The 24,000-nt window shown below is 42.2% G+C and overlaps 1 protein-coding gene across 5 annotated transcripts in view; it reads left to right on the forward strand.

Annotated features, from left to right (window-relative positions):
- Positions 1-24,000, forward strand: part of schip1 (schwannomin interacting protein 1) — a 242,787-nt gene that overhangs the window by 208,081 nt on the left and 10,706 nt on the right. For 3 of the 5 annotated variants that reach the window (XM_084419011.1, XM_084419010.1, XM_084419012.1), the window contains 2 exons: positions 18,755-18,873; positions 21,643-21,760. In XM_084419011.1, coding sequence (XP_084275137.1) covers positions 18,755-18,873; positions 21,643-21,760 — 237 coding nt within the window. Of the gene's footprint in view, positions 1-9,476; positions 9,709-11,529; positions 11,712-18,754; positions 18,874-21,642; positions 21,761-24,000 lie in introns of those variants that run through there. The other 2 variants (XM_084419013.1, XM_084419014.1) reach the window with 2 other exon arrangements.

Here is a 24,000-nt window from a genome sequence, read left to right on the forward strand (position 1 = left end):
ATGTGTTTAATTGTCATGAAAATAATGTCCGTTGTGTTTCTGTAGTGTTTGTCTGTGTGTGTGAGTGTGATAGTGAGCGGGCCGGCGAGGGTGTGTGTGACTTCTGCCGTCTCGTAACATGCGGTTCAGAGCGCAGGCGTGCTGTTACTGACCCTGAGTGTGTGTGTGTGTGTGTGTGGTGAGGATGATGATGTCATGGATGATGTCATCGGGGTGGGTCCTGGATAGACAGCAGTGTGTGTGTGTGTGTGTGTGTGTTTGCTGTGGAAACTCAAGGCCCGCGGCAACACATTCCCTCTGAACACACGCCAGCTCTGGAAACACTGAGTGTGTGTGTGTGTGTCGTCTGGATGGTCGTGTTGTGAATTGCAGGATTGAGTCAGAGAAAATTATAGGACACACACACAGAGTGATGTATTATGTGATTATGTAGGGTGTGTGATGGTGGAGTCAAACACATATTTATTCTATAGTGAGAGCGTTGTGTCTTGTGTGTGTGTGTGTGTGTGTGTGTGTGTGTGTGTGTGTGTGTGTGTGTGTGTGTGTGTGTGTGTGTGTGTGTGTGTGTGTGTGTGTGTGTGTGTGCTGGCCTGGTTTCATATCTAAAAATATAGTTTTTACTGCATGAAACTCAAGCTGAAAACACACGTGTGTGTGTGGGGGGGTGTGTGTGTGTGTGTGTGTGTGTGTGTGAGTGAGTGTGAGTGACTGTGAGAGCGTGGCCACATACACACTGCAGTTATACGTCGTGTCACTCATTTACAGGAGTGTTTTCCACTGGTTATAAATGTACATTAGAGCTGTAGTGTGAACGCAAGCGAACTGAACCGGTTGTTGTTAAGAGAGTGTGTGATTTCAAGTCATCTGGGGCCCTACGAAATCAGCTTTATTTCTTCAGAATTGTGTATTTTCCATTTTTAGTTTTTCAGTTTTTAATGTTTTGATTAAGTTTAAAAGCATGTCTGATCATTTGACTTTTAATAATGCAGGAAAAAAAAGTAATATAATTCTGTCATTATTGTCAGATGAGCAAGCTTGAGTTTGTGTAGTTCAGCAAACTGACACAGACTTCAGAATATTCAGAGATTCGTCAGGGAAATCCTCGGACCCTAATCATCTCTAGTTCAGTGTGATCCAGATATATATATGAAAGTGTGTGAGTTAGTTTGTGTTTAGTCCAGTAATTCCCAGCCGCTGACTGAGAACTGTTGAGTGAGTGAAGGATTTGTGTGTGAAATCTGCATTTTTATGAACAAATCATGATTCATTAGCCTGACGTCGTCATACTCAATTCTAGTCAGAATGTGAGTCTGATACTTCTCCATTGAGCTTTGATTATGGGGCGTGTTTCAACCGAACCAGGAAAAAAAATTCCTCTGCACTCAATTGGATAGACCTACAACCAATCAGAGCAACGGAGTAAGTGACGTATGTTTTTCATTCATGTTTCCGATCGCGGTTCTCTGTTCCTCTTTTAAAATTAATGCGCTGTCGATATCTTCTATAACAGACGCGATGGCGGAATCTACACATGATGTTTTATTAACAAATTTCAGGAGGAGCACATTCAAATAATCAATCCAATCAACCGTCTATCAGCATGAGAGGAAAGCATATATTTATTCACTCGGTCAACTCACCTAACATGACAGTTTTCAGCATCCCTGCACTCACTCTTGGCTTGTTCTTCCACAGCCAGGAATACGGGGGGAGTACTTTGGGTTCGGGCCGAATACCGAGCCCGAAGCCTCTCCTCAGACAGCACGCCAAATATGCATTTATTCTATCTGACTTATTTGTAAGCGTGAACTCGTGAAATCTCAATTCTTCAGCGGCAGTCATTTGAATTCAACCCAAGCGCTCGTTGGTGACGTGGATGATGACGTTACCGTTGCTTATCTGTCCATCATCGTATAAAGCCCGCCCTGACAATTTGATTGGTCCGAACAATTTTTGTTCGGGCATAATAGCTCCTCAACGGAGCGAGTCCAGACCGAACTTCCCGACCAAAAAATATTGTGGGCGGGGTTCGGGCTGGCACCCAGGCTAATGATTCATACATTTTATTCTAAATTTACGAAAAAATGTAGGAACAACTGAAACCACTCGTACGCAAAAATCACATACTGGGTGATATTATAAACGTGTCAAGATGAAATTTGATTCATCCATATTTCATCTTAATATATTTGAATCATTCATCAGTGCTGTATGTGCTGATGAACATAAAGAGTGTTCGTCTCAATGAAACACAACGAGCTCTCGAGAGACGCAGCTGATCCTTCACCTGATGGTGTTGCTGTTGAGTTAAATGACAGATTTAAACATCAATTTCAGAATGTTTGTTTTGATAATTCTCTCTTGAAAGAAAGCTTATAGGGTGACATCATCCTTCAGCAATACACACACTCACACATGCGCACACACACACTCTTGTACATCTGTCTTTATGAGGACATTAATTGACACAATGCAATCTCTAGCCGCTTACCCTAACCTTACCCATCACAACTAAGTGCCTAACCCGACCCCTGACCCTAAACCGACCCTTAACCTCATTATAACCTTATTCCTAAAACCAAGTCTTGACCCTCAAACAGGCCTTTAAAGGGCTCTCAGAAACTGAGGACCGGCCAAAATGTCCTCACTTTACTCTCTCTGTCCTCACTCCAATGGTCTAAAACTCAGACTGGTCCTCACAAAGATAGTTGTACAAGTACACACACACACACACACACACACACATGTTGAAGTTGCTCTGCTGAAGAAGCTTTTTTTACAGTGTTCCCTCATTATTTCCACCTCTGTTGTTTTGCCTCCTGCTGTGAGTGTAGTTAAATATTCATGACCGAGCGCTGTGGAAATGTCACTCGTCTAAAAGCGGCTCTTCCCTGCGGATCGCACTGAGAGAACAACACAGGAGACCAGTACTCGCGTCTGAGAGAGAGAAACACTGCACCAGCCACTACAGCTTCACGTCACAGAACATGTTTAGGAACAGCCATCAGTACTAGAGCTCAGAGACTCTGATAATGAACGTTTTTAGGGATCAGATCACAGGTAGTCAGCATACAGGTGGAAATACACTGTAAATAAAACAAAGATTATTGGAGTACGTTTTACTAGAAAATATTCATTCAAGTCTTTCAACATTTTACGTTTAATTCAATGTGTTCCTTGTTGTTTCTTTTTAATTCTTTGAAACTTACTAGCCTTTTTTTTTGTGTGTGTGAAAATTGTGTGACTGGAATAGCGAACTAGCGTGAACTCGTTTACGCTTCACTCCTGTTGTCACACACGTTCTGTCAGAATAAAACAACAGTTCAGACTTATAGTTATACTCCTACCAAAAAAGGAGCCCTCAACACAATTCATTCATGAACACAACATTTCCCCCTTTTTAGAAAACAGATTAGAACATGAGATTTAAGTGACATAGTCCTTCAACCAAATAGACTTCCGATCATCTCTTCTAGGCGTAGTGAGCAGTGTTTTCAGCCAGAGTTGTTGGTGTGCATGAAAATGCATTGATATGGGACGTATTCCATGTCTTTCCATGACTAAGAATTTATGTACCGACCCCGAGGATCGCTGTGTCCCTTAGGAACATACGAGGGGTTCTGTACCCTCACTTTATCCCCCTCATGGAAACAAGGAGTACAAGCACCACTCTTAGCATCAGTGCACTTTTTCTTTTTGTGTTGCAGTAACCCTTTGGCGAACAGTGTACATATGGCAAAAGTGCATTGTGTGTATTTGCCTGCCCTTGAGGAGCTGAAGGGTGGAGGACCAGTTGAGGCATGGGGTGCAGCTGCAAGAAGTCAGTTACCACAGGTTTCCATGCCTGGTGCTGCTGGATGGCCATTTGGATATTTGTGTTTGAGCACACGGTTAAACCTGTCTACAGCTCCATTAGCTGCCGGGTAGTGGAGAGAGAAACTGTGGTGACGGATATTCCTGCCTTCCAGAAAAGCAGCAGACGTTAACTGAACGCCGTTATCAGTAACTATACTCAATGGATTTCCATGGAGGCTGAAGACTGATGACACAAACAAAACCACAGGATCCATAGTGGCGGTGTGAGTAAGGGAGACCTCAGGCCATTTACTGCAATAATTATAATGTTATGAGATCGGCTGAGATGTCGATTATCAATCGGGTTTTACCTGAATATTTCCTGGTAGCCACTCCAATAGGGCTGATGTGGAAACATCCGAAAGGTGGAATGTTAAAAGGGCCGATCACAAAGCCTGATTCGATTTGATGGACGCACATGGGTGGAGTTGGTCCGGATCAGGCCGTGGTTGTGGTTCTGTTGCTCTCTGAACTGCAGGCCCGCCAAGTGTCTCTCCAGAGCTGCCCAGTCCATGGACAGGGGGAATTGAAGGGTTTATCAGGGGACAGATCAGGGGATCCATGTCTAAAGCCCCCTAGTAAGGGCACTGATTCCACTGAGCTACGCGGACGGCACATTTGGCTGAAAAAAGATTGTGATGCATGTCAAGGTGAGTTCCTCCGTACGATAGTGCGAGTTCTGCGATTATCGCGAGATAATCATTCAGTTCTCGTCTCCTGTGGGGAAGTGCAGCGCAAATGATTGCGCTGTAAAGACTGAAAGCAATAGAAAATTCTATTGAATAGAAAATTCGGTTTTATGTGCGGGATGGGTTTTGTGTTGTATATTTAAGGGTGGCTGCAAAAACTGTTGATTTGGCGACTTGAGGCGAAAGGAGGAAGTAATGATAGTAGGGAAGATGAGTCGATGTCGGCACCTGTGAGGATCTGTGCTCTGATGTCGCTGGCGACGGGGTGGTTCCAGGGCTGTAGCGTCCGGTGGGATGGGCATCGGTGTTGCGGAAAACAGAGTAAAAGGGGATTTAGCTTGTGGGAGAGTGTAAGGAGGAATAAAGGCCGGGGCTGAGGCCGCTTGCGGAGGCAGGCTTGGGTCGACCCCTGGAGCCTGGGGTGGGACAAAAAGAGTGGGAAAAAGGGAGCTGGGGAAGAAAATGGGGGAAAGCTGCGTTATGAAGCTCGGCGGAGCGAAGAGAAGATTGAGGCCTGGCAGCGTGGGAATCTGGGGCGCGGCTGACTCCCGCAGAAGAACCGGTCTTACGAGGGAGGGAGACGGTGATTTTTGAGAGCGTGGGTTCAGGCCTTGCGATTCTCTCTCGCTTTGTTAGCGGCTTTGGAAGGTGGAGTGGATTTTGGGGATGAAAATGCTGACTGAAGTGAAACATACAGGTTGTATAGCTCTGCTTTGTTCATCTGCTCAGCTGGGGAAGAGGAAGGTTTGCTGTCGCAACCCACAGTCAGGCTGGTGAAACATTAAAAAACCCAAATTGTCAGTGAATGTTTCCCTACATGATCACTCAGTTCCTGCTGCGTTCTTCATTGTGGACAAAGAGACACCACTCATGGGGAGGGACCTAATGTCGGCACTGCATGAGAGGATTGAAAACACTCAAGTCCTGCCTCCTAATGGCCTTCCTGTTCCGGCTTCTCCTGTGCCAGTCTTGTGCTGAGTCAACCGAGTTTGGATGTGCTAACAACTTTGTACACCATGTAAAGCTGGATGAAGTGGTCACAACTGTTGCAAGCAGTTGTCATGATTCTTACGGATTGGCTTCAGCGCCTTCTGCATTTCAGAAGATGATGACCATCATCCTGACTGGTTTGTCAGGGGTTGAAAATTACCTGGACAACATTATCATCCACGGACAAGACATGTCCAGTGGCTTACAGCTCCTGTTGGTGAAGTTTATGAGGAGTTTGTCGCTTTTCTATCTGCCGTCTGTAATTCTGTCTGCTGCAGATGTTGAGGCTGAATGTGCTTCTTGTCCTCATTGGTTGCCTTCCTTCACCCAAGGGACTGGAAGCTGAGTCGTTGCCATACTATAAACTGACTGGAACTGTCTGTTAAGGACACCTTCGTCTTCCGAAGCTCACGGCTGATTGCAGCTGCTGTTCTTCGATCTGTGCTGGACTCCACAGCGCACGGAGGACATCAGGGAGAGGTGAGAACCAAACAACGCCTTGGTGATCTCTATTGGTGGCCTGGGACGGATGCTCAGGTTCGTGATGCTGTCCGTTCCTGCCACATGTGTCAGCTCAATGACAAAACTGTCAAGTCACACCTGCTCCTCTCCAGCTGGTGCCGCTGCCAGATGGACCATGGCACAATTCTCCGTTCCCAAGCATAAAGAGCCTGATCTCTCTCTCGAAGAATTTTCTCTTCATTACCACAACAAGCAATAACCTTGATTAAAAACACCGGGCGCGGTGCTTGCCTCATAAACGTCGACATCACTTCTCCATTTAAAGTGATGCCCATTCACCCAGATTCATGGCATATATTCAGCGTACGCTGGCACGGAAAATTTTACTTTGCCATGATCTTCCTAACGTTTGGCTGTAAAAGCAGCCCCAAATTTTTCAACATGTTATCAGAAGCTTTTTGCAGCTACTATGTTAGCTTGTTAGCTTTTGCTAAGTGCCAGTGAAGCAGTCCAGCTCTCCGTCTTTCATCTGGCCAGGCGTCCTTAGTCGTGCCCAGCGTTTTAAGCGATGTATTGATCAATTAACTGTAACTGAAACTGTTTCTACCTTAAGATTGTGCCATTATGGTGTTTTATATAATGCACACACACATTCAGGAGCACTTCCAGGTCCTGCACACACACACACACACACACACACCTCCTCAGATGTGTTCAGGAACACTAATGTCTAGTATCTCATGCGCATCAGTTACTGACACAGAATCAGAAAGCAAATGTTTTCAGATGACATCAGAAACAGTGATGTCATCCTCTTGTGTTTAAAGACACAGTGATGACCTCTCATTTCACACAAACACACACACACACACACACACACACACACACACACACACATGCTGCTTTCTGACGGCTCATAATCCAGAGAGAGAGAAAGAGGCGATTATCTTCTGTCCTTCGTGTCTCATGAAAGGGATTTGACAATCACTTCATGGCCAGAGAACAGTCAGATGAGCTGAGCACTAATGCACTATTTAAACTGATGTCATCTGTGCTCTACTGTACATTACTGTTTCACTTTCCTTCAGTCACCGTCAGCTGGAATCCTGCAGGTACATGAGCCTGATCAGTCTGTCAGTCATCTTTAACTCTGAGTTAATGTGTTCCTTGGTCATCATCTTCAGAGGTTCACACGCTCGTACTTTTAGTAATAATAACAAGAGGCTAACAAGACACAGGTGTGGGTAATCAGTAACCATGGAAACAAACAAGGGTGACTAAGAAACAAAGTAAAACAGCAACTAAATACAGGAAGTGAACACCGGGAACAATGGAAAGAGAAAATACACTTCAAAATAAAAGTCCTAGAACACTGAACATACAAAACACAGGGGAAACCGTGACAACTAAAATGTTTGAAATGATTTCAATCCTCATTCTCCACAGTATCGGTACACTCTGCGCTTTCTCACTCGCTCTTCTCTTCGCTCAAGGGTTTAACGCTTGCAAGTGAAGAAATTACATTTAATGCAATTTAACTGTGAAGTAAAATTATTTACTTACTATGGAATGTTCATGTTTACAGTGCAGTGCCAGTATAATAGTAATATATAACTATCTTGCAATAATAATAATAATCTATATTAATATTATTATACAGCAGAGTTTCAGTTGACAAGACAAACAATCAAAAGTAAAATAAGTTACTGTTTTTTTACATTAATGTTTTGGCAATTTTTACATGTGGTATTGTAAATGGTATTGAATATCAATATTTTCTAAGGTATTGTATCAAAGTTAGATATATTCCTGTATCGTGACAACAGTAATCTGCTCTCAGACACTGAAACTAAACCCAACACATGGAAGCTTCTGCACACCTTACGCTTATGAATATTTAATGAGGCAAGCACTCTTTATGATTGGTTGATGACTCTCATAAAACGATCTAGCCGTATTCAGAGATTATGGGGGTGCGCTGAATGTGGTGTGTGTGTGTGTGTGTGTGTGTGTGTGTGTGTGTGTGTGTGTGTGTGTGTGTGTGTGTGTGTGTGTGTGAGTGAGGAGAGAGTTAATCTGGTTCATGTGTACTGAGGGCCAGATGGCACGGACAGATTAAACTCCCTCCTGTTTATCCTGCACTTCTCCAAGAGAAAGCCTCACATTTGGTACATGTGACTCCGTCCAGACTGAGGAATCGATTTATGAAGTACATTTCTGTAGGATCTGAAATGCTACAGTATTTGAATATTTAGTATAGTAATAATTAATATATTTAAGCTTATCCTGTGAAAAAGAAGTGCACTATTGAGTGTGCATAGGCACTTTAGTGTACTTAAAGAGAGCACACTTTTGCATTTTACATCATCATGTTTTAATAATCTTTTGTCGTGCTGTAAAGAAGTGCACTTATTTTGATGCTGACTAACGCTGAAGCACCTGTGAAGTACTTGACTGTAATTTGACTGTTATTCAATGTTACATTTACTTCATATATTTCAAATGTACTAAATTGCACCTTTATCATTATAAATGTGTAATTACAAATATCTTTTAAATACATGACATACAAGTTTCAAAAGAAATCACATTGACGTATATATGATTTGATCATAATCAAAGACAATAGAAGCAATTATGAGATGACATATAAATAAGTCCTACACTCTTATTGATACAGTATGTCAACTAAAATATAAATATAAAGATTTAGTTTCATTTTATCAAAATGCGTATGGCAGGGAGAAGTAGGAAACGCAGTAGGACACATGCAACTAAACAGCATCAGAACCAGAGGAGAGAAATCATTTACTGAAGTTACTGGACTTATGCAGGTGTGTGTGGGGAAGTGTGTGTATTGACACATTGTAACAGTTGGCATCAGCTGTTCTGTTCATTGTTAAAGTTGTTTTTTACACATATGTAAATGAAGGACCCAAACAGCACCTGTTCTGTGGAAGTGTGCTAAACATTGAGGACATCTTGTGTGTGTGTGTGTGTGTGTGTGTGTGTGTGTGTGTGTGTGTGTGTGTGCGTGTGTGTGTGTGTGTGTGTGTGTGTGTGTGTGTGTCCATATGTGTGTGTGTTTGTCCACTTGCTGTTTGTCCTGGGCTGCTGGAATGTGTGAAGAGTTGACAGGGAAACACAAGAGTGTTTCAGCTCGTCTGCTCTGGTCTCAGGAATGCAGGAATGTGCCACAGAAAGGCTCTTTTCTTCACAGGCTCTCCTCCCACTGCTTTCTTTACTCGCTCTCCTTTTATCCCTCTCTCTCTCTCTCTCTCTCTCTCTCTCTCTCTCTCTCAATGCGTGGGATGTTCCCTCCCCCGCTCCACTCTGAAAGCTCACTCCTCCCTCTCTCGCTCTTATCCTTGGCTCCGCCCCCATCCCCCGTCCCTCTGTGCTGCCATCAGATTGGTCAGCGGTGAGAAGCCCCGCCCACTTCTCATTCTCCAGTCCTGTGTCTCCCAGAGCCCCACCCTCGTTCCCGATCGTGTCTTTCCCTCATCGTGTGCAAAGACCAGAGACGTCAAGGTGGTGAGAGAGAGAGAGAGAGAGAGAGAGAGAGAGAGAGAGAGAGAGAGAGAGAGAGAGAGAGAGACACTCTGTTGTTGGGTTGGTTGGGTGGGACTCCTGGTCTCCAGTGCGTGTGTTTCTCCTGTGGATCCGGATGATGCTGTGAGAGATGGTGCACCAGGACAGCGGCTCCTATCAGGTATGAGGGAACCGGATCTCTGTGATCTCTCGCTTGTTTCTCCTAGAACCAGATCAAACAGAGACTTCGGCTCAGATGTTTCTCCTGAGAGATCTTGAGACGTGCGTCTCCTCCAGGGTTTCTCAGCGTCGTCTCAGACTGTGCTCAGATTTGCGATCTCAATACGAGCTGAGAGATTTATGATCACGTGACCTGAGCTGCTCAACACAGTGACGGGGCGTCGGACGTTCGTCCGGGTCTGATCTCATCGCTGTTCATTTCAGGAGAAACATCTGAGACTGAACCCTCCCCGAGATCTGCATGCAGTCGTACGATCTGTGAAAGACGAGCTCTGAGAAATGCCTTTATCTTCTGGGAACAGAGGCTTTCATTGTGGATCGTTGAGATTTCGCTCAGCTCTCAGATCAAATCAGTGCATGATGGTCAGATGTGCTCGCTTCACACATCATGAGCCTGAAGAGTGTGTGTGAACGTGTTCAGGTGAAGGATTGTGTGTGTGTGTGTGTGTGCCGTCAGTAAATCACTCTCCTCATTCATTAAAGCCACAGACGCGTGAGCTGCTACTGTATTGTGGATATGTTCGCAGCTCAGAGACATGTTTACTGCATCATCACACAGATCTGTGTGTTTATGATCTGATCACAGATTCATTCTGTCTTTCATATCTTTCATATCTGTGATGATGATGAGGATGATGAGGATCTCAGACTATAAGAGTGTGTGTGTGTTTATCCGATGGCGAAGAGAGAGACTGAAACACAGAGGGAGACGTGGAGCAAGATCACTTTCCACAGGACGCGTTTTACACACGTTTATTTCAGGAAAGAATAACCTCAGGGTTTAGAGTTTGAGAGAGAGAACGAGTTTAAAGGAGAACGTGAACGAGTGCCAAAGACTTTATGTGAAATAAACACATTATATTTAAACGATATATGATATGATTGCTGAAGGATCATGTGACACTGAAGACTGGAGTAATGATGCTGGACATTCAGCTTTGATCACAGGAATAAATTACACTTTACTGTATATTCACACAGAGAACAGATGATTTACACTGGAGTAATATTTCTCTGTTCTTACTGTATTTTTGATCAAATAAATGCAGCTCTGCATTGTATATATCCTTCAGTCCTGTAACTCAGAGGCCCACAGCATTTAGACTTCGAAAGAGATATGTCTGTATATAACACTGAACTATCGGTGTGTTTGCAGCTGTAACGCGTGTGTTGGGTTGGGAGTAATAGTTTAACTATGTGCAAACAAGAAATATTTACATCTTTATCACTGAAAAAAATGCTTTTCTTACTTAGTATTTTTGTCTTGTTTCCAGTCCAAATATGCTGAAGATGCTTTCTCTAAAGTAGTAGAATGATGCCATAAGATGTTATGTCTTGTTTTCTGGGGAAATAAATCTGAATGAAGTGAGTTTTTGCTTAAAACAAGCACAATTATATGTCAATGGGGTCAGAAAATAATCTTGTTTCTGTTTGAATTAATTACTTTTCTCACCCTATTTACAGGTAATTTTGCTTTTTTTAAGCAAGAAATCACTTATTTTGATTAATTCCCCCAGAAAACAAGACATAAAATCGAACTCATCTAGTAAACTTGCATCTTGATTTAAGAATTTTTTTATATTTGGACTGTAAACAAGACAAAAAAAACGAAGTAAGAAAAGCATGTTAGCATAGGAGAGTAGAGATAGAGAGAGTAGAGATAGAGAGAGTAGAGATAGAGAGAGTAGAGATAGTGAGAGTAGAGATAGTGAGAGTAGAGATAGAGAGAGTAGAGATAGTGAGAGTAGAGATAGCGCAGGCCAGACTCGGATGAGCGGAAGGAAACAGGAATGACGAGCGGAAAGGAAACGAGAGACTGGAAGAACAGCAAGAGAGGAAACAAACCAGGAACACTGTGCTAATGAAGAGGATTTATGAGCAGAGAGAGAGAGATTTAGATGAGCGCAGATATATGACAGAATGATAGAGCTGAAGACGGCGCAGGTGAGGAACACACAGAGGAAATGATGTGTGTGTGTGTGTGTGTGTGTGTGTGTTGGGGACGGGGCCCAATCCTCCAGGGGCCCCATGATTAGGCTGGTATCCAGGCAACCGCCCGCATGGAGACGACTGGTGCCGGCCTGTCTGTGTCTCCGCCTGAGCACACACACACACACACACACACGCACACACACAGACACACACACATTATTTACACCTCACTGTTCCCTGCACAGCCTCACACACGTTGTCTCTCTCATGTGTCTCTTGGCCTTCATTATTTACTCATAATGAGGATGTATCTGGCTGTATCTGTGTGTGTGTGTGTGTGCGTGTGTGTGTGGATGACCAAACCTGCAAACTGAAACATGAATGAATTTATTCACAAAATGTATTCCAATATATATTTCTTCCATGATATTGAGGGTGTGTCTGTTCAGATCCATTCATTGAGTCTCAGAATGAGCAGTTTGTCACAGAAACGCATCAATATGGATATGGATATTTTTTAAATGAAAAAATCAATACGTTGAATAAGAATAAATAAATACAGAAACAAATAGATCTAAGAATGAATACAGAAATACACAAATCAAAGAAAAAATCATGTAATGAATAGAGAAAGAGTGAGTTTAGTGGTAAAGGAGAGGTGTATTGTTGCTCGTGTGGTTGACGTTAGCGGTGTGTTCTGATGTATTGTGATGTGAATGTGTGTGTGTGTCTTGACATGTCAGTAGTGCAGTGGACACGCGGAAACAGAGAGACAATAGAGAGTGCGCGCGGGTATTTCCTCTTTATTTTATTTGTTTTATATTTAATTTGTTTGATATTTACTTATTTTATAAGTAATTAAATTCAATATTGTGCCTTGTTAGATTATAAAAGTTTAAAGTCTGCGTGAACCGGAAGTTGCAAACGACTTTTCTCCTGTGTGTGATCACAGATTAGTTCAAGTCGAATCATGATTTGTTCATGAAAATGTTCACAGATTTCACGCTCAAATCTTTGTGTACCAAGTGTAAGTGAATGAGAATAAAATGATCGTCATGAACTGACTCCATATGAGGAAATGTCATGAACTCGTAATTTCAATGATAACTTGGGATAAAAAATGATCCGTGAATTTATATAGAAACAAGCTTTAGGAGCTTTCCATCTTTACTCTCCTCATGTTACCTCATGCGGAGAGGTCCGCATTCGGAGATCGACTACTTTTGACTGGCAAAATTCCAGCCACCGGAAACATTAACTGATAAAGTGAGTCGTACAAAACCTTTCTTTTTAGTAAACTCTGTGTGCACAAACACTGTTCTCAATGCTGGAGTTCATGTGTAGAGCCCCTGGTGAGACTTCCAGCACAGTTTAATGTTGTGTCGAGCCTTCTTAGTGTTGTAAAAATAGCGTTTTTTGATGCTATAATAGTAGTGCCCCTAGCACTCCCATTCACAAGGCAATTTGACCTAAAACGAAAAAACGGTCAATATTAAAAGTGGCGTTTCCATTCTAATTATGCTTTTACGCGAAAGTTTGACTCGGGTAGATTAACAAAAAGAGCCTTGGTTAAATTTTGGCGAGAGTTACGCTTTAAGCCCAGTGTTTTGTTCTGGTCATTGTCCGTTATCATCGTGATATGCTTGGTTGTTCTGTTAATTTCAAAGAGTATTGAGTGTTTTGTCTCTTTTAAGCTCTTGTAAATAAAGTTAAGCTGCTGCAATCAAATCCCAGCTGTGACAGAATAAAAGACCATACATTCAATTCACGTTTATTTGTATAGCGCTTTTCACAATACACGTCCCAAGATCAAACAGAAGCAAATAGAAAATAATTAGTGTAGCTGCTGTTCATAACATGTGCATTTGATCTGATATAACTGTATACGCTTAGGAGATACATAATATGAATGCTAGGCTACATTAATTACATGTATTCATTACATGAATCTAACGGCAGTGAAAAGAATCCTCCTCCTTCAGTCCCCAGCACACACAGGTATTTCTGGACCTTTGCCATCGCATCCATTATGATGAAGACCGCCTGTGTGTGCTTTCCCGGACAAGCCTTAATGTGAAGACGAGAGCATGCTTGCCCAGAAACAAGCCTCTAGGGACTTTCATGGAGGATGTGGAGTAGGTACTCCTCCACAGCGGTTCCCCCTTCACAATCCACAGCCCAGCAACGGCGAAGCCTGGGCCCACCGCAGACACGGAGCCAGAGCGACAGCAGGACTGAGCCCAGGATCGTCCCAGAGCCCAACGGATCGTCTGACCTGGTGTGTGAGCCCGTTATCTGCACTGAACCCTTAGTAACCCTTAGTCCCGCCCTGCCTCCCGCTCCCACCTCTGCCTGTTTTGTGTAAAGTCCTGAATAAAATGTGTGTACTGTTTCGTCCTGTCAAGCCTGTCTGTTCACTCCCACCTGCTCTGCCAAGTCCTCCAGCCCTTCAGCTCCTGTTCAAGTAACCAAACATCTGCCTAAGTCTGAGAATTCGTCAGTGCAGCCCTGGATGCTCGAGCCAGTAGCTCCACTCTGAACCTCCATGCCTGACGCTCCTAGGCCTGTCAAGCAGTTGGCTCCTCTGTGGCTCCTCCACCTGGAGCCATCGTCCCCTCGGCTTCACCATGGCTCCTCCCTCCCTCGACTCCACATGGAACAGTCGTCCCCTTGGCTTCACCATGGCTCCTCCATCCCTCGACTCCACCCGGAACCGTCGTCCCATCGGCTCCACCATGGCTCCTCCCTCCCTCGACTCCACCTGGAACCATCGTCCCCTTGGCTCCTCCCTCCCTCGACTCCACCTGGAACCGCCATCCCGTTGGCTCCACCGTGGTTCCTCCCTCCCTCGACTCCACCTCCTCCCTCCCTCGACTCCACATGGAACCATCGTCCCTTGGCTCCACCATGGCTCCTCCCTCCCTCAACTCCACCTGGAACCGTCGTCCCATCGGCTCCACCATGACTCCTCCCTCCCTCGACTCCACCTGGAACCATCGTCCCCTTGGCTCCTCCCTCCCTCGACTCCACTTGGAACCGCCGTCCCGTTGGCTCCACCGTGGTTCCTCCCTCCCTCGACTCCACCTGGAACTGTCGTCCCATCAGCTCCACCATGGCTCCTCCCTCCCTCGACTCCACCTGGAACCATCGTCCCCTTGGCTCCTCCCTCCCTCGACTCCACTTGGAACCGCCGTCCCGTTGGCTCCACCGTGGTTCCTCCCTCCCTCGACTCCACCTCCTCCCTCCCTCGACTCCACCTGGAACTGTCGTCCCATCAGCTCCACCATGGCTCCTCCCTCCCTCAACTCAACCCAGAACCGTCGTCGTCCCCTCAGCTTCACCATGGCTCCTCCCTCCCTCAACTCCACCCGGAACCGTCGTCCCCTTGGCTTCACCATGGCTCCTCCCTCCCTCAACTCAACCCAGAACCGTCGTCCCCTCGGCTTCACCATGGCTCCTCCCTCCCTCGACTCCACCCGGAACCGTCGTCCCCTCGGCTTCACCATGGCTCCTCCCTCCCTCAACTCCACCCGGAACCGTCGTCCCCTTGGCTTCACCATGGCTCCTCCCTCCCTCAACTCAACCCAGAACCGTCGTCGTCCCCTCAGCTTCACCATGGCTCCTCCCTCCCTCAACTCCACCCGGAACCGTCGTCCCCTTGGCTTCACCATGGCTCCTCCCTCCCTCAACTCAACCCAGAACCGTCGTCCCCTCGGCTTCACCATGGCTCCTCCCTCCCTCGACTCCACCCGGAACCGTCGTCCCCTCGGCTTCACCATGGCTCCTCCCTCCCTCAACTCCACCCGGAACCGTCGTCCCCTTGGCTTCACCATGGCTCCTCCCTCCCTCAACTCCACCCGGAACCGTCGTCCCCTTGGCTTCACCATGGCTCCTCCCTCCCTCAACTCCACCCGGAACCGTCGTCCCCTCGGCTTCACCATGGCTCCTCCCTCCCTCAACTCAACCCAGAACCGTCGTCCCCTTGGCTTCACCATGGCTCCTCCCTCCCTCAACTCAACCCAGAACCGTCGTCAGGGCTATGTTCTGTTTTCCTGTGTTTGGTGCATGTTTCCTTTGTTCTGTTTTTTTGTGTGTGTGTTAATTACTGATTCAATTACACCGACGGTTAATTAGTTTGGTCCATTTAAGCCCATTGCTTGGTTCTGGTTATTGTCCGTTATCGTTGCGATATGCTTGGTTGTTCTATTAATTTCGAAGAGTGTTGAGTGTTTTGTTTCTTCTAAGTTCTTGTAAATAAAGTTAAGCTGCTGCAAGTGGATCCATTCACCTCATCTTTGCAACCCAGCCATTAAATTTTTTTTTGAACTATTTTATGTGGTGAAATAGCTAAAACAGACAATATTGACGAGTATTAGAGAATCTCACACAGGGGATTATTTTTTTTTGCTCCATATATTGCATTTTGAGGTCATTCTAACCGAATACTGCTGATCTGTATCTCAGTCAATATGTGCCTCTCAAGACGTGTTTTAGTTTTTGCTAAAGGAATGACACTCAATAATAGGGTAAAATCGATTCACCTAGCTATCGATTCACCTTTAAACCTTTGACAAAATCATATCGCAACATTCAGATCTGTTGCCGCTGACCCGGAGAGAGTCATCATGAAACAGCTTCAGTCTTTTCAACCTCATTGTGTCATTATTTCTGTGATACTGTGAATAGTTCAAATCATCATAGAAGTACTGGGATTAAAAGTTTAAGGTTCAAATATAAACACTGGTGATGTCTACAGTATTGATCAAAATAGAGTAAATCAGCTTTTGATAGAAACTTGGTGCTTAAAATAACACATTTATCGATTACATAGTTTCACCACTAGGTGGCGACAAGTGACTGCTAAAATTGTTATTGAATCATTTATTAAAGAGAATGCAGGATTGTATGATGCTTCTGAAATAAAACTCAGAAAGATGTGATGAATTGTTTTAGTAAATATGACTCCTCTTATACATCATGTTCAGTCTGTATAAGTGTATGATTTAACTTTTCCCCATCGTCTAGTGTTAAAAAAATCGCAATATATTGCAATATCGAATCGCAATACTTGTAGAATCGCAATTCTTAAAAAAATCGCAATACATATCACATCGGCACCCAAGTATCGTGATAGTATCGAATCGGGAGAAAAAATAAATAAATATTGTTAAAACAACAATTATGATGATACATATCGTGCAGTTGTCAATGCTTATATCTTAATGTTCACAATAACAGCTGTTGTCTATAACACTCAACATTATAATTGACTGTATAAAGAAGTTGCAGAAGATTTCATCTTTCCAGAAATTCTGTCAATCAATTCATTTTGAGCTGATGTAACTTTAGAGAGATATGAGGAGTCGCTGTGTTTTAGGTGTCAGTGTGTGATTGGCCTTCTCTGTGTTTTTATGTTTACGTAGATATTGTCCTGATTTCTCCAGTGAGTGTGATTTGCTGATTTACTAGTGTGTGTGTGTGTGTGTGTGTGGTTCAGGTAGGCGGATGTGGACGATACACTGGTGAGCCAGTTTAAATCACCCATAATCCTCTGGGCTCAGCAGTGAATGTCGGTCACTTCCTGTGCTCTGATCCAGCAGAGAATGAGAGAGAAACACACAAAGCTGCCATTCTTGTGTCTGTGCCTACTTAAACATACTTTGTATATTATTGAACAATTATATATTCCTTATTAACCATATTTTGATCTGATATTGTGAGTTAAACCTGGCAAAAAAAAAAAAAAAAAAAAAAAACTCCTTTTGGGCATGTCCTCATTTGTAAAAAAAAAAAAAAAAAAAAAAAAAACAATGTAAAAATAACGTAAATAAAGATTTTTTTATTTTTTTTTGGTAAAAATGCAGAAAGATAGCAAAAAAATAAATAAATAGAAGTGTGCTTAATTTATTGAGTGTTTATATTGATACTTCACATCCCAAAAGAATATGTTTTAAAACGGTACTTCTACGGATCACATAATTTTAATGAAATAAAACATCACTTAAGTGTTCTTGAAGAGATCACGTGTTCAGGACTGTTTCTTAACACACTTAAGTACACTTTTAAAAAGTCAACATCATAGTAATGTTTTACTATAAAGTTCATTTTACATCATGTTTTAATAATCTTTTGTCGTGCTGTAAAGAAGTGCACTTACTGTGATGCTGACTAACACTGAAGCACATGTGAAGTACTTGATTATAATTTGAACTGTGGTGTTTTATTCAATATTACATTGAAACTGAATTACAAATGTGTAATTGCAAATATATTTAAATACGTGACATACAAGTTTCAATTGAAATGACATTATCATAAATCCTTGTCAGCACATTCCTCAGTACACCTTAACCATATTTCAAAGACAATATAAGTAATTATGAAATTACACATACAGATGTGCTTAAAGTCAGCATGAAAGTGAAGTTGCGCTGGTCTTTTCTCCTCTACTGTGTCGTCTGTCAGAGTGAAACAAATGTGGGCGGGGCTTGATTGTGTCTGTGGGGAATTGATTGGATGGTTGTGGTTTGCTATTGGCTGATCTCACGTAAGTGACAGGTTATAGCCCCGCCCTCGTCATCAGAGAAGAGAAGAGATGATGAAAGAGGAACTTATTCCGAGTCAAGATTATCAACACAATAACGATGTGCACAGATAAATTACATAAACAAATAAGAATTGTCCATTTTGATTTCATGGGGACTTTAAGTTCTCTAATGATTTGGAGATAATCTTCTGACTGTCCTGAGCAGACCTGTGTGTGTGTGTGTGTGTGTGTGTGTGTGTGTGTGTGTGTGTGATGATACTGTGCTCCATGTCTCACTGCTGCCACCTGCTGGTCTGTGTGAGAGTGTGTGTGTGCGTGTGTGTGTGTGTGTGTGTGTGCGTGTGTGTGTGTGTGTGTCCTCCTGTTAAACCAGTGTTTCCTCTGTCTGTCTGTGTGTGTGTGTGTGATGATACTGTGCTCCGTGTCTCGCTGCTGCCACCTGCTGGTCTGTGTGTGTGTGTGTGTGTGTCCTCCTGTTAAATCTGTGTTTCCTCTGTGTGTGTCTCAGGCCCAGAAGAATGAGCGCGAGTCGATCCGGCAGAAACTGGCGCTCGGGAGTTTCTTTGACGATGGGCCGGGCATCTACACCGGCTGCAGCAAGAGCGGCAAACCCAGCCTGTCCTCGCGGTCAGTGCCCCGACTTACACTGACTTACAGAGATACATAACAGCTACAAGTGTATGCACTACATGCTTCATGCAAGCACTATATGCAGTGTGTGTGTTGTGTGTGTGTGTGTGTGTGAGATCTGCAGACAACGGGCCTTTTCTTCAACTTTCCCCGGCCGCAGTATGAGAGTCGGTGTGGCGGCGTCACGTTTCTGTGTTCACACACTCTCTCTATGAACTGAAGGGTTTCCCCCTCAGCGGCTCATCCCGACACACACACTCTTCCCAATAGGGAAGCAGCACACACGCTTCAAACTTTAGCCTCAATCACTGCAGTCACTTTCTGTTTCACATGGCCGTGATGATGAGCACTTCTGGTCATTGTTTTGTCATGTTGACAGATTGTCATAGTGCTGCTGTTATTACAGTAAACCATTAACACTGTGGCCCAGTTTACCCCCTCCACTGGATTCCAGTCCAGAGTCAACCTTACGTTTTGTTGAGCAATAAATAAATCCCATGTTCTTTACGGCGAGACACCAAACCATTGTTTTTCTGTCGCTGGTCAAGTTAGAGTTTCAGAGCAGTGGAAAGCAAACATCCAGAACACACTTTTTAATGTTTATTTTATTGCACTTTATCTATTTACGTCTGGAGATCTCAATGACAATATCTCTGAGTAAGAAACACTTACACACACCAAACTGTAGTTTTATTCCTCTCTGTATTCTGACGGTCTCTTCATACCATTCGTCTGGTTTATAGAACTTTTTATTCCCATCATGGTGAAAATAGAATTTTTCCCCCGTTGTTGACAGTATTTTTTTGATGTATGGGGTAATAAAAAGAGAAATGAAAAATCCCCTCTGTAAAAACCTTCAGTATGTAAACAAAATCAGACGCGAATTTACGGAAGCTTGTTTCCGCCACAGAATAAAACATTTAATCTTACAGTTGCGAGTTTATATCACACAATTCTGACTTTATATCACATAATTCTGACTTTATATCTCACAATTCTGAGTTTATATCACATAATTCTGACTTTATATCTCACAATTCTGAGTTTATATCACATAATTCTGACTTTATAACACATAATTCAGACTTTATATCACACAATTCAGACTTTATAACACATAATTCTGACTTTATAACACATAATTCTGACTTTATAACACATAATTCTGACTTTATATCTCACAATTCAGACTTTATAACACACACTTCAGACTTTATATCACACAATTCTGACTTTATAACACATAATTCAGACTTTATATCACACAATTCTGACTTTATAACACATAATTCTGACTTTATAACACATAATTCTGACTTTATAACACATAATTCTGACTTTATATCTCACAATTCAGACTTTATAACACACACTTCAGACTTTATATCACACAATTCAGACTTTATATCACACAATTCAGACTTTATATCACACAATTCAGACTTTATATCTCACAATTCAGACTTTATAACACACACTTCAGACTTTATATCACACAATTCAGACTTTATATCACACAATTCAGACTTTATATCACACAATTCAGACTTTATATCACACACTTCAGACTTTATTTCACACAATTCAGACTTTATATCACACAATTCAGACTTTATATCACACAATTCAGACTTTATATCACACAATTCAGACTTTATATCACACAATTCTGACTTTATAATACACAATTCTGAGTTTATATCACACAATTCTGACTTTATAACACATAATTCTGACTTTATAACACAATTCTGACTTTATAACACAATTCTGAGTTTATATCACACAATTCTGACTTTATAACACATAATTCTGACTTTATAACACAATTCTGACTTTATATCACACAATTCTGACTTTATAACACATAATTCTGACTTTATAACACAATTCTGACTTTATATCACACAATTCTGACTTTATAACACATAATTCTGACTTTATAACACAATTCTGAGTTTATATCACACAATTCTGAGTTTATATCACTCAATTTTTAGTTTATATCAAACAATTCAGACTTTATAACACACAATTCTGACTTTATATCTCACAATTCTGACTTTATATCACACAATTCTGAGTTTATAACACATAATTCTGACTTTATATCACACAATTCTGACTTTATATCTCACAATTCTGACTTTATATCACACAATTCTGACTTTATATCACACAATTCTGAGTTTATAACACATAATTCTGACTTTATAACACATAATTCTGACTTTATATCACACAATTCTGAGATAAAAAGTCGCAATTACCTTTTTTATTTTTTAGTCTGTGGCAGAAACAAGCTTCCATAAGAATTTGACCCATTATGCATATTTAAACATAACATTTCTGAAACCTGTAATGCAAAACGATAGTCTTCATGTACTGTGATAAATAAGCTGGAGAAAGAGTTGTGATGTGTATTAGTTAAAAATCTAATATAATCTTGATCTCATATAATAGATGAGCGGTAATCTGACATTCACCATGGAACTGATTGCAATCGTAGAAAATAATTGTGTATTTATTAACTTATTTCATTTTTTTACAGCCATTTAGGCTAAAACTGCAATCATCTTTTATAAATGCATTACATGTTAACGTTGTTCTTCTTATTTGATGTTTTTTTTCCATTATTACATTTAAGAGCTATTTCTACCTGATTTAACCCATACAAATGAGATTGGTTGGTGTAAACGGACATATATAGTGAAGTTTGACTTGAATAAGAGCAGTTAAAGTGAACTAACTGAAGTGTCTTTGCAGGCTCCAGAGTGGCATGAACCTGCAGATCTGCTTCGTCAACGACAGCGGCAGCGACAAGGACAGCGACGCCGATGACAGCAAGACGGAGACCAGCCTGGACACGCCGCTGTCACCCATGGTACACACACACACACATGTTTACTCTCGCCGCCAGTGTCACAGAGGTCACACAAACAAGTTTTGGAAACAGCCCCATCCAGAATGCCCCTGAATCTGGGATGTGGTTGAGAGCCATGGCTTCCCAGCAGTGATGGTTACAGTAACGTTACGCATGAGTCAGAGAGGGTCACCGGTCAGAGAAATGACCCTGCCGACACACACACACACACACACACACTGACCCTGACAACCATCATCATCACATCAGCCTGAATCACACACACACACACACTCGCACAAACTGACCCTCATCAGCCTGAATCATTACAGCACAGACCACATGTGTGGATCCCCCCTTGACACACACTCACACACACACACACACACACACACACACTGACCCTGACAACCATCATCATCACATCAGCCTGAATCACACACACACACACACACACTTGCACAAACTGACCCTAATGTGCTCATCATTACAGCACAGACCACATGTGTGGATCCCCCCTTGGCACACACACTCACACACACACACACACACACACACACACACGCACACACACACGCGCACACACACACGCACACACACACACACACACACACACACACACACACACACGACATGTGTGGATCCCCCCTGGACACACACACACACACACACACACACACACACACGACATGTGTGGTTCCCCCGGGGACACTCACACTCACACACACACACACACACACACACACACACACACACACACACACACACACACCACATGTGTGGATCCCCTCTGGACACACACACTCACACTTTCTCACACACACAAACACACACATACATACTCACACTCACTCATTCTTCTACATCGATTTTGGTGAGAACAGCCATGTATAGGGCAAGCCATTTTAACTTTTATTAATTTCCAGGATTTGAATCCTTGATATCAACTATTCAATTTCAGTCGTTAAATTTATAGTTATTGATATCAGAAATTACATTTCCACTAGTAACAATGATAATTCTAGATATCAACAATTGAATTTCAACAAGTAAAAACTATAATTGTTGATATCTGTAACTGTATTTTCACTAGTGAAATGTCACCATAGGCTGCCGTTCAAAATCAGTTGTTGATATCAAGAATTGATTTTTTAGTTGAAATTCCAGTTTCATAAATCAGAAATACAATTATTACTAGTAAAAATGTGTATTCCTGATATCAAGAATTCAATTGCTACTAGTAAAAATTTAAATTTTTGATGTCTGAAAATGTATTTCTGATATCAATATAATTTCAGATATCTAAAATGGCTTTCTTACTAGTAACAATCACATTCATGATATCAGAAATGAACATTGTCACTAGTGACAATTGAATTCTTGATATCAAAAATAAAGTTATTTACTAGTAATAATTGTATTTCTGATTTGTGAAACTTGAATTTCAACTAAGAAATCAATTCTTGATATCAACAACTGATTTTGAACGGCAGCCTATGGTGACATTTCACCAGTGAAAATACAATTACAGATATCAACAATTATAGTTTTTACTTGTGGAAATTCAATTCTTGATGTCTAGAATGAGCATTTTAACTATATGTAATTGTTGATATCAAGAATTAGCATTGTTACTAGTAGAAATCTAATTCCTCATATCAATAACTATAATTCCCAGCTAACAATTTTTGGTTCCCATAACGTTAGTTTTTATGGTAACCACCCAGCAACGTTCTGGGAACGTTATTTTATTGTTACATAAAAATAAAACCAAAAAAGAACGTTCCCCTAACGTAAGTATTTGGTTCCCAAAAAAATAACATTAGGGGAACGTTCTGTGTTAACTGGGTTTGAACTAGTGAAAATTGAATTGTTGATATCAAGGATTCATGTCCTGGAAATGAATAAAAGTTAAAACGGCTTGCCATATACATGTACACTATATTGCCAAAAGTATTGGAACACTCCTCCAAATCATCAGTGTTCCAATCACTTCCATGGCCACAGGTGTATAAATCAAGCACGTAGGCATGCAGACGCCTCTACAAACATTTGTGAGAGAATGGGTCGCTCTCAGGAGATCAGTGAACTCAAGCGTGGTGCTGTGATAGGTTGACACCTGTGCATTAAGTCCATTCGTGAAATTTCCTCACTACTAAATATTCCACGATGAACTTTTATTGGTATTATAACAAAATGGAAGCAAGTGGGAACAACAGAAACTCAGCCATGAAGTGGTAGGCCACGTAAAACCACAGAAC

This window comes from Rutilus rutilus, assembly GCF_951802725.1.
Source record: "Rutilus rutilus genome assembly, chromosome: 9".
Lineage (NCBI taxonomy): Eukaryota > Metazoa > Chordata > Actinopteri > Cypriniformes > Leuciscidae > Rutilus > Rutilus rutilus.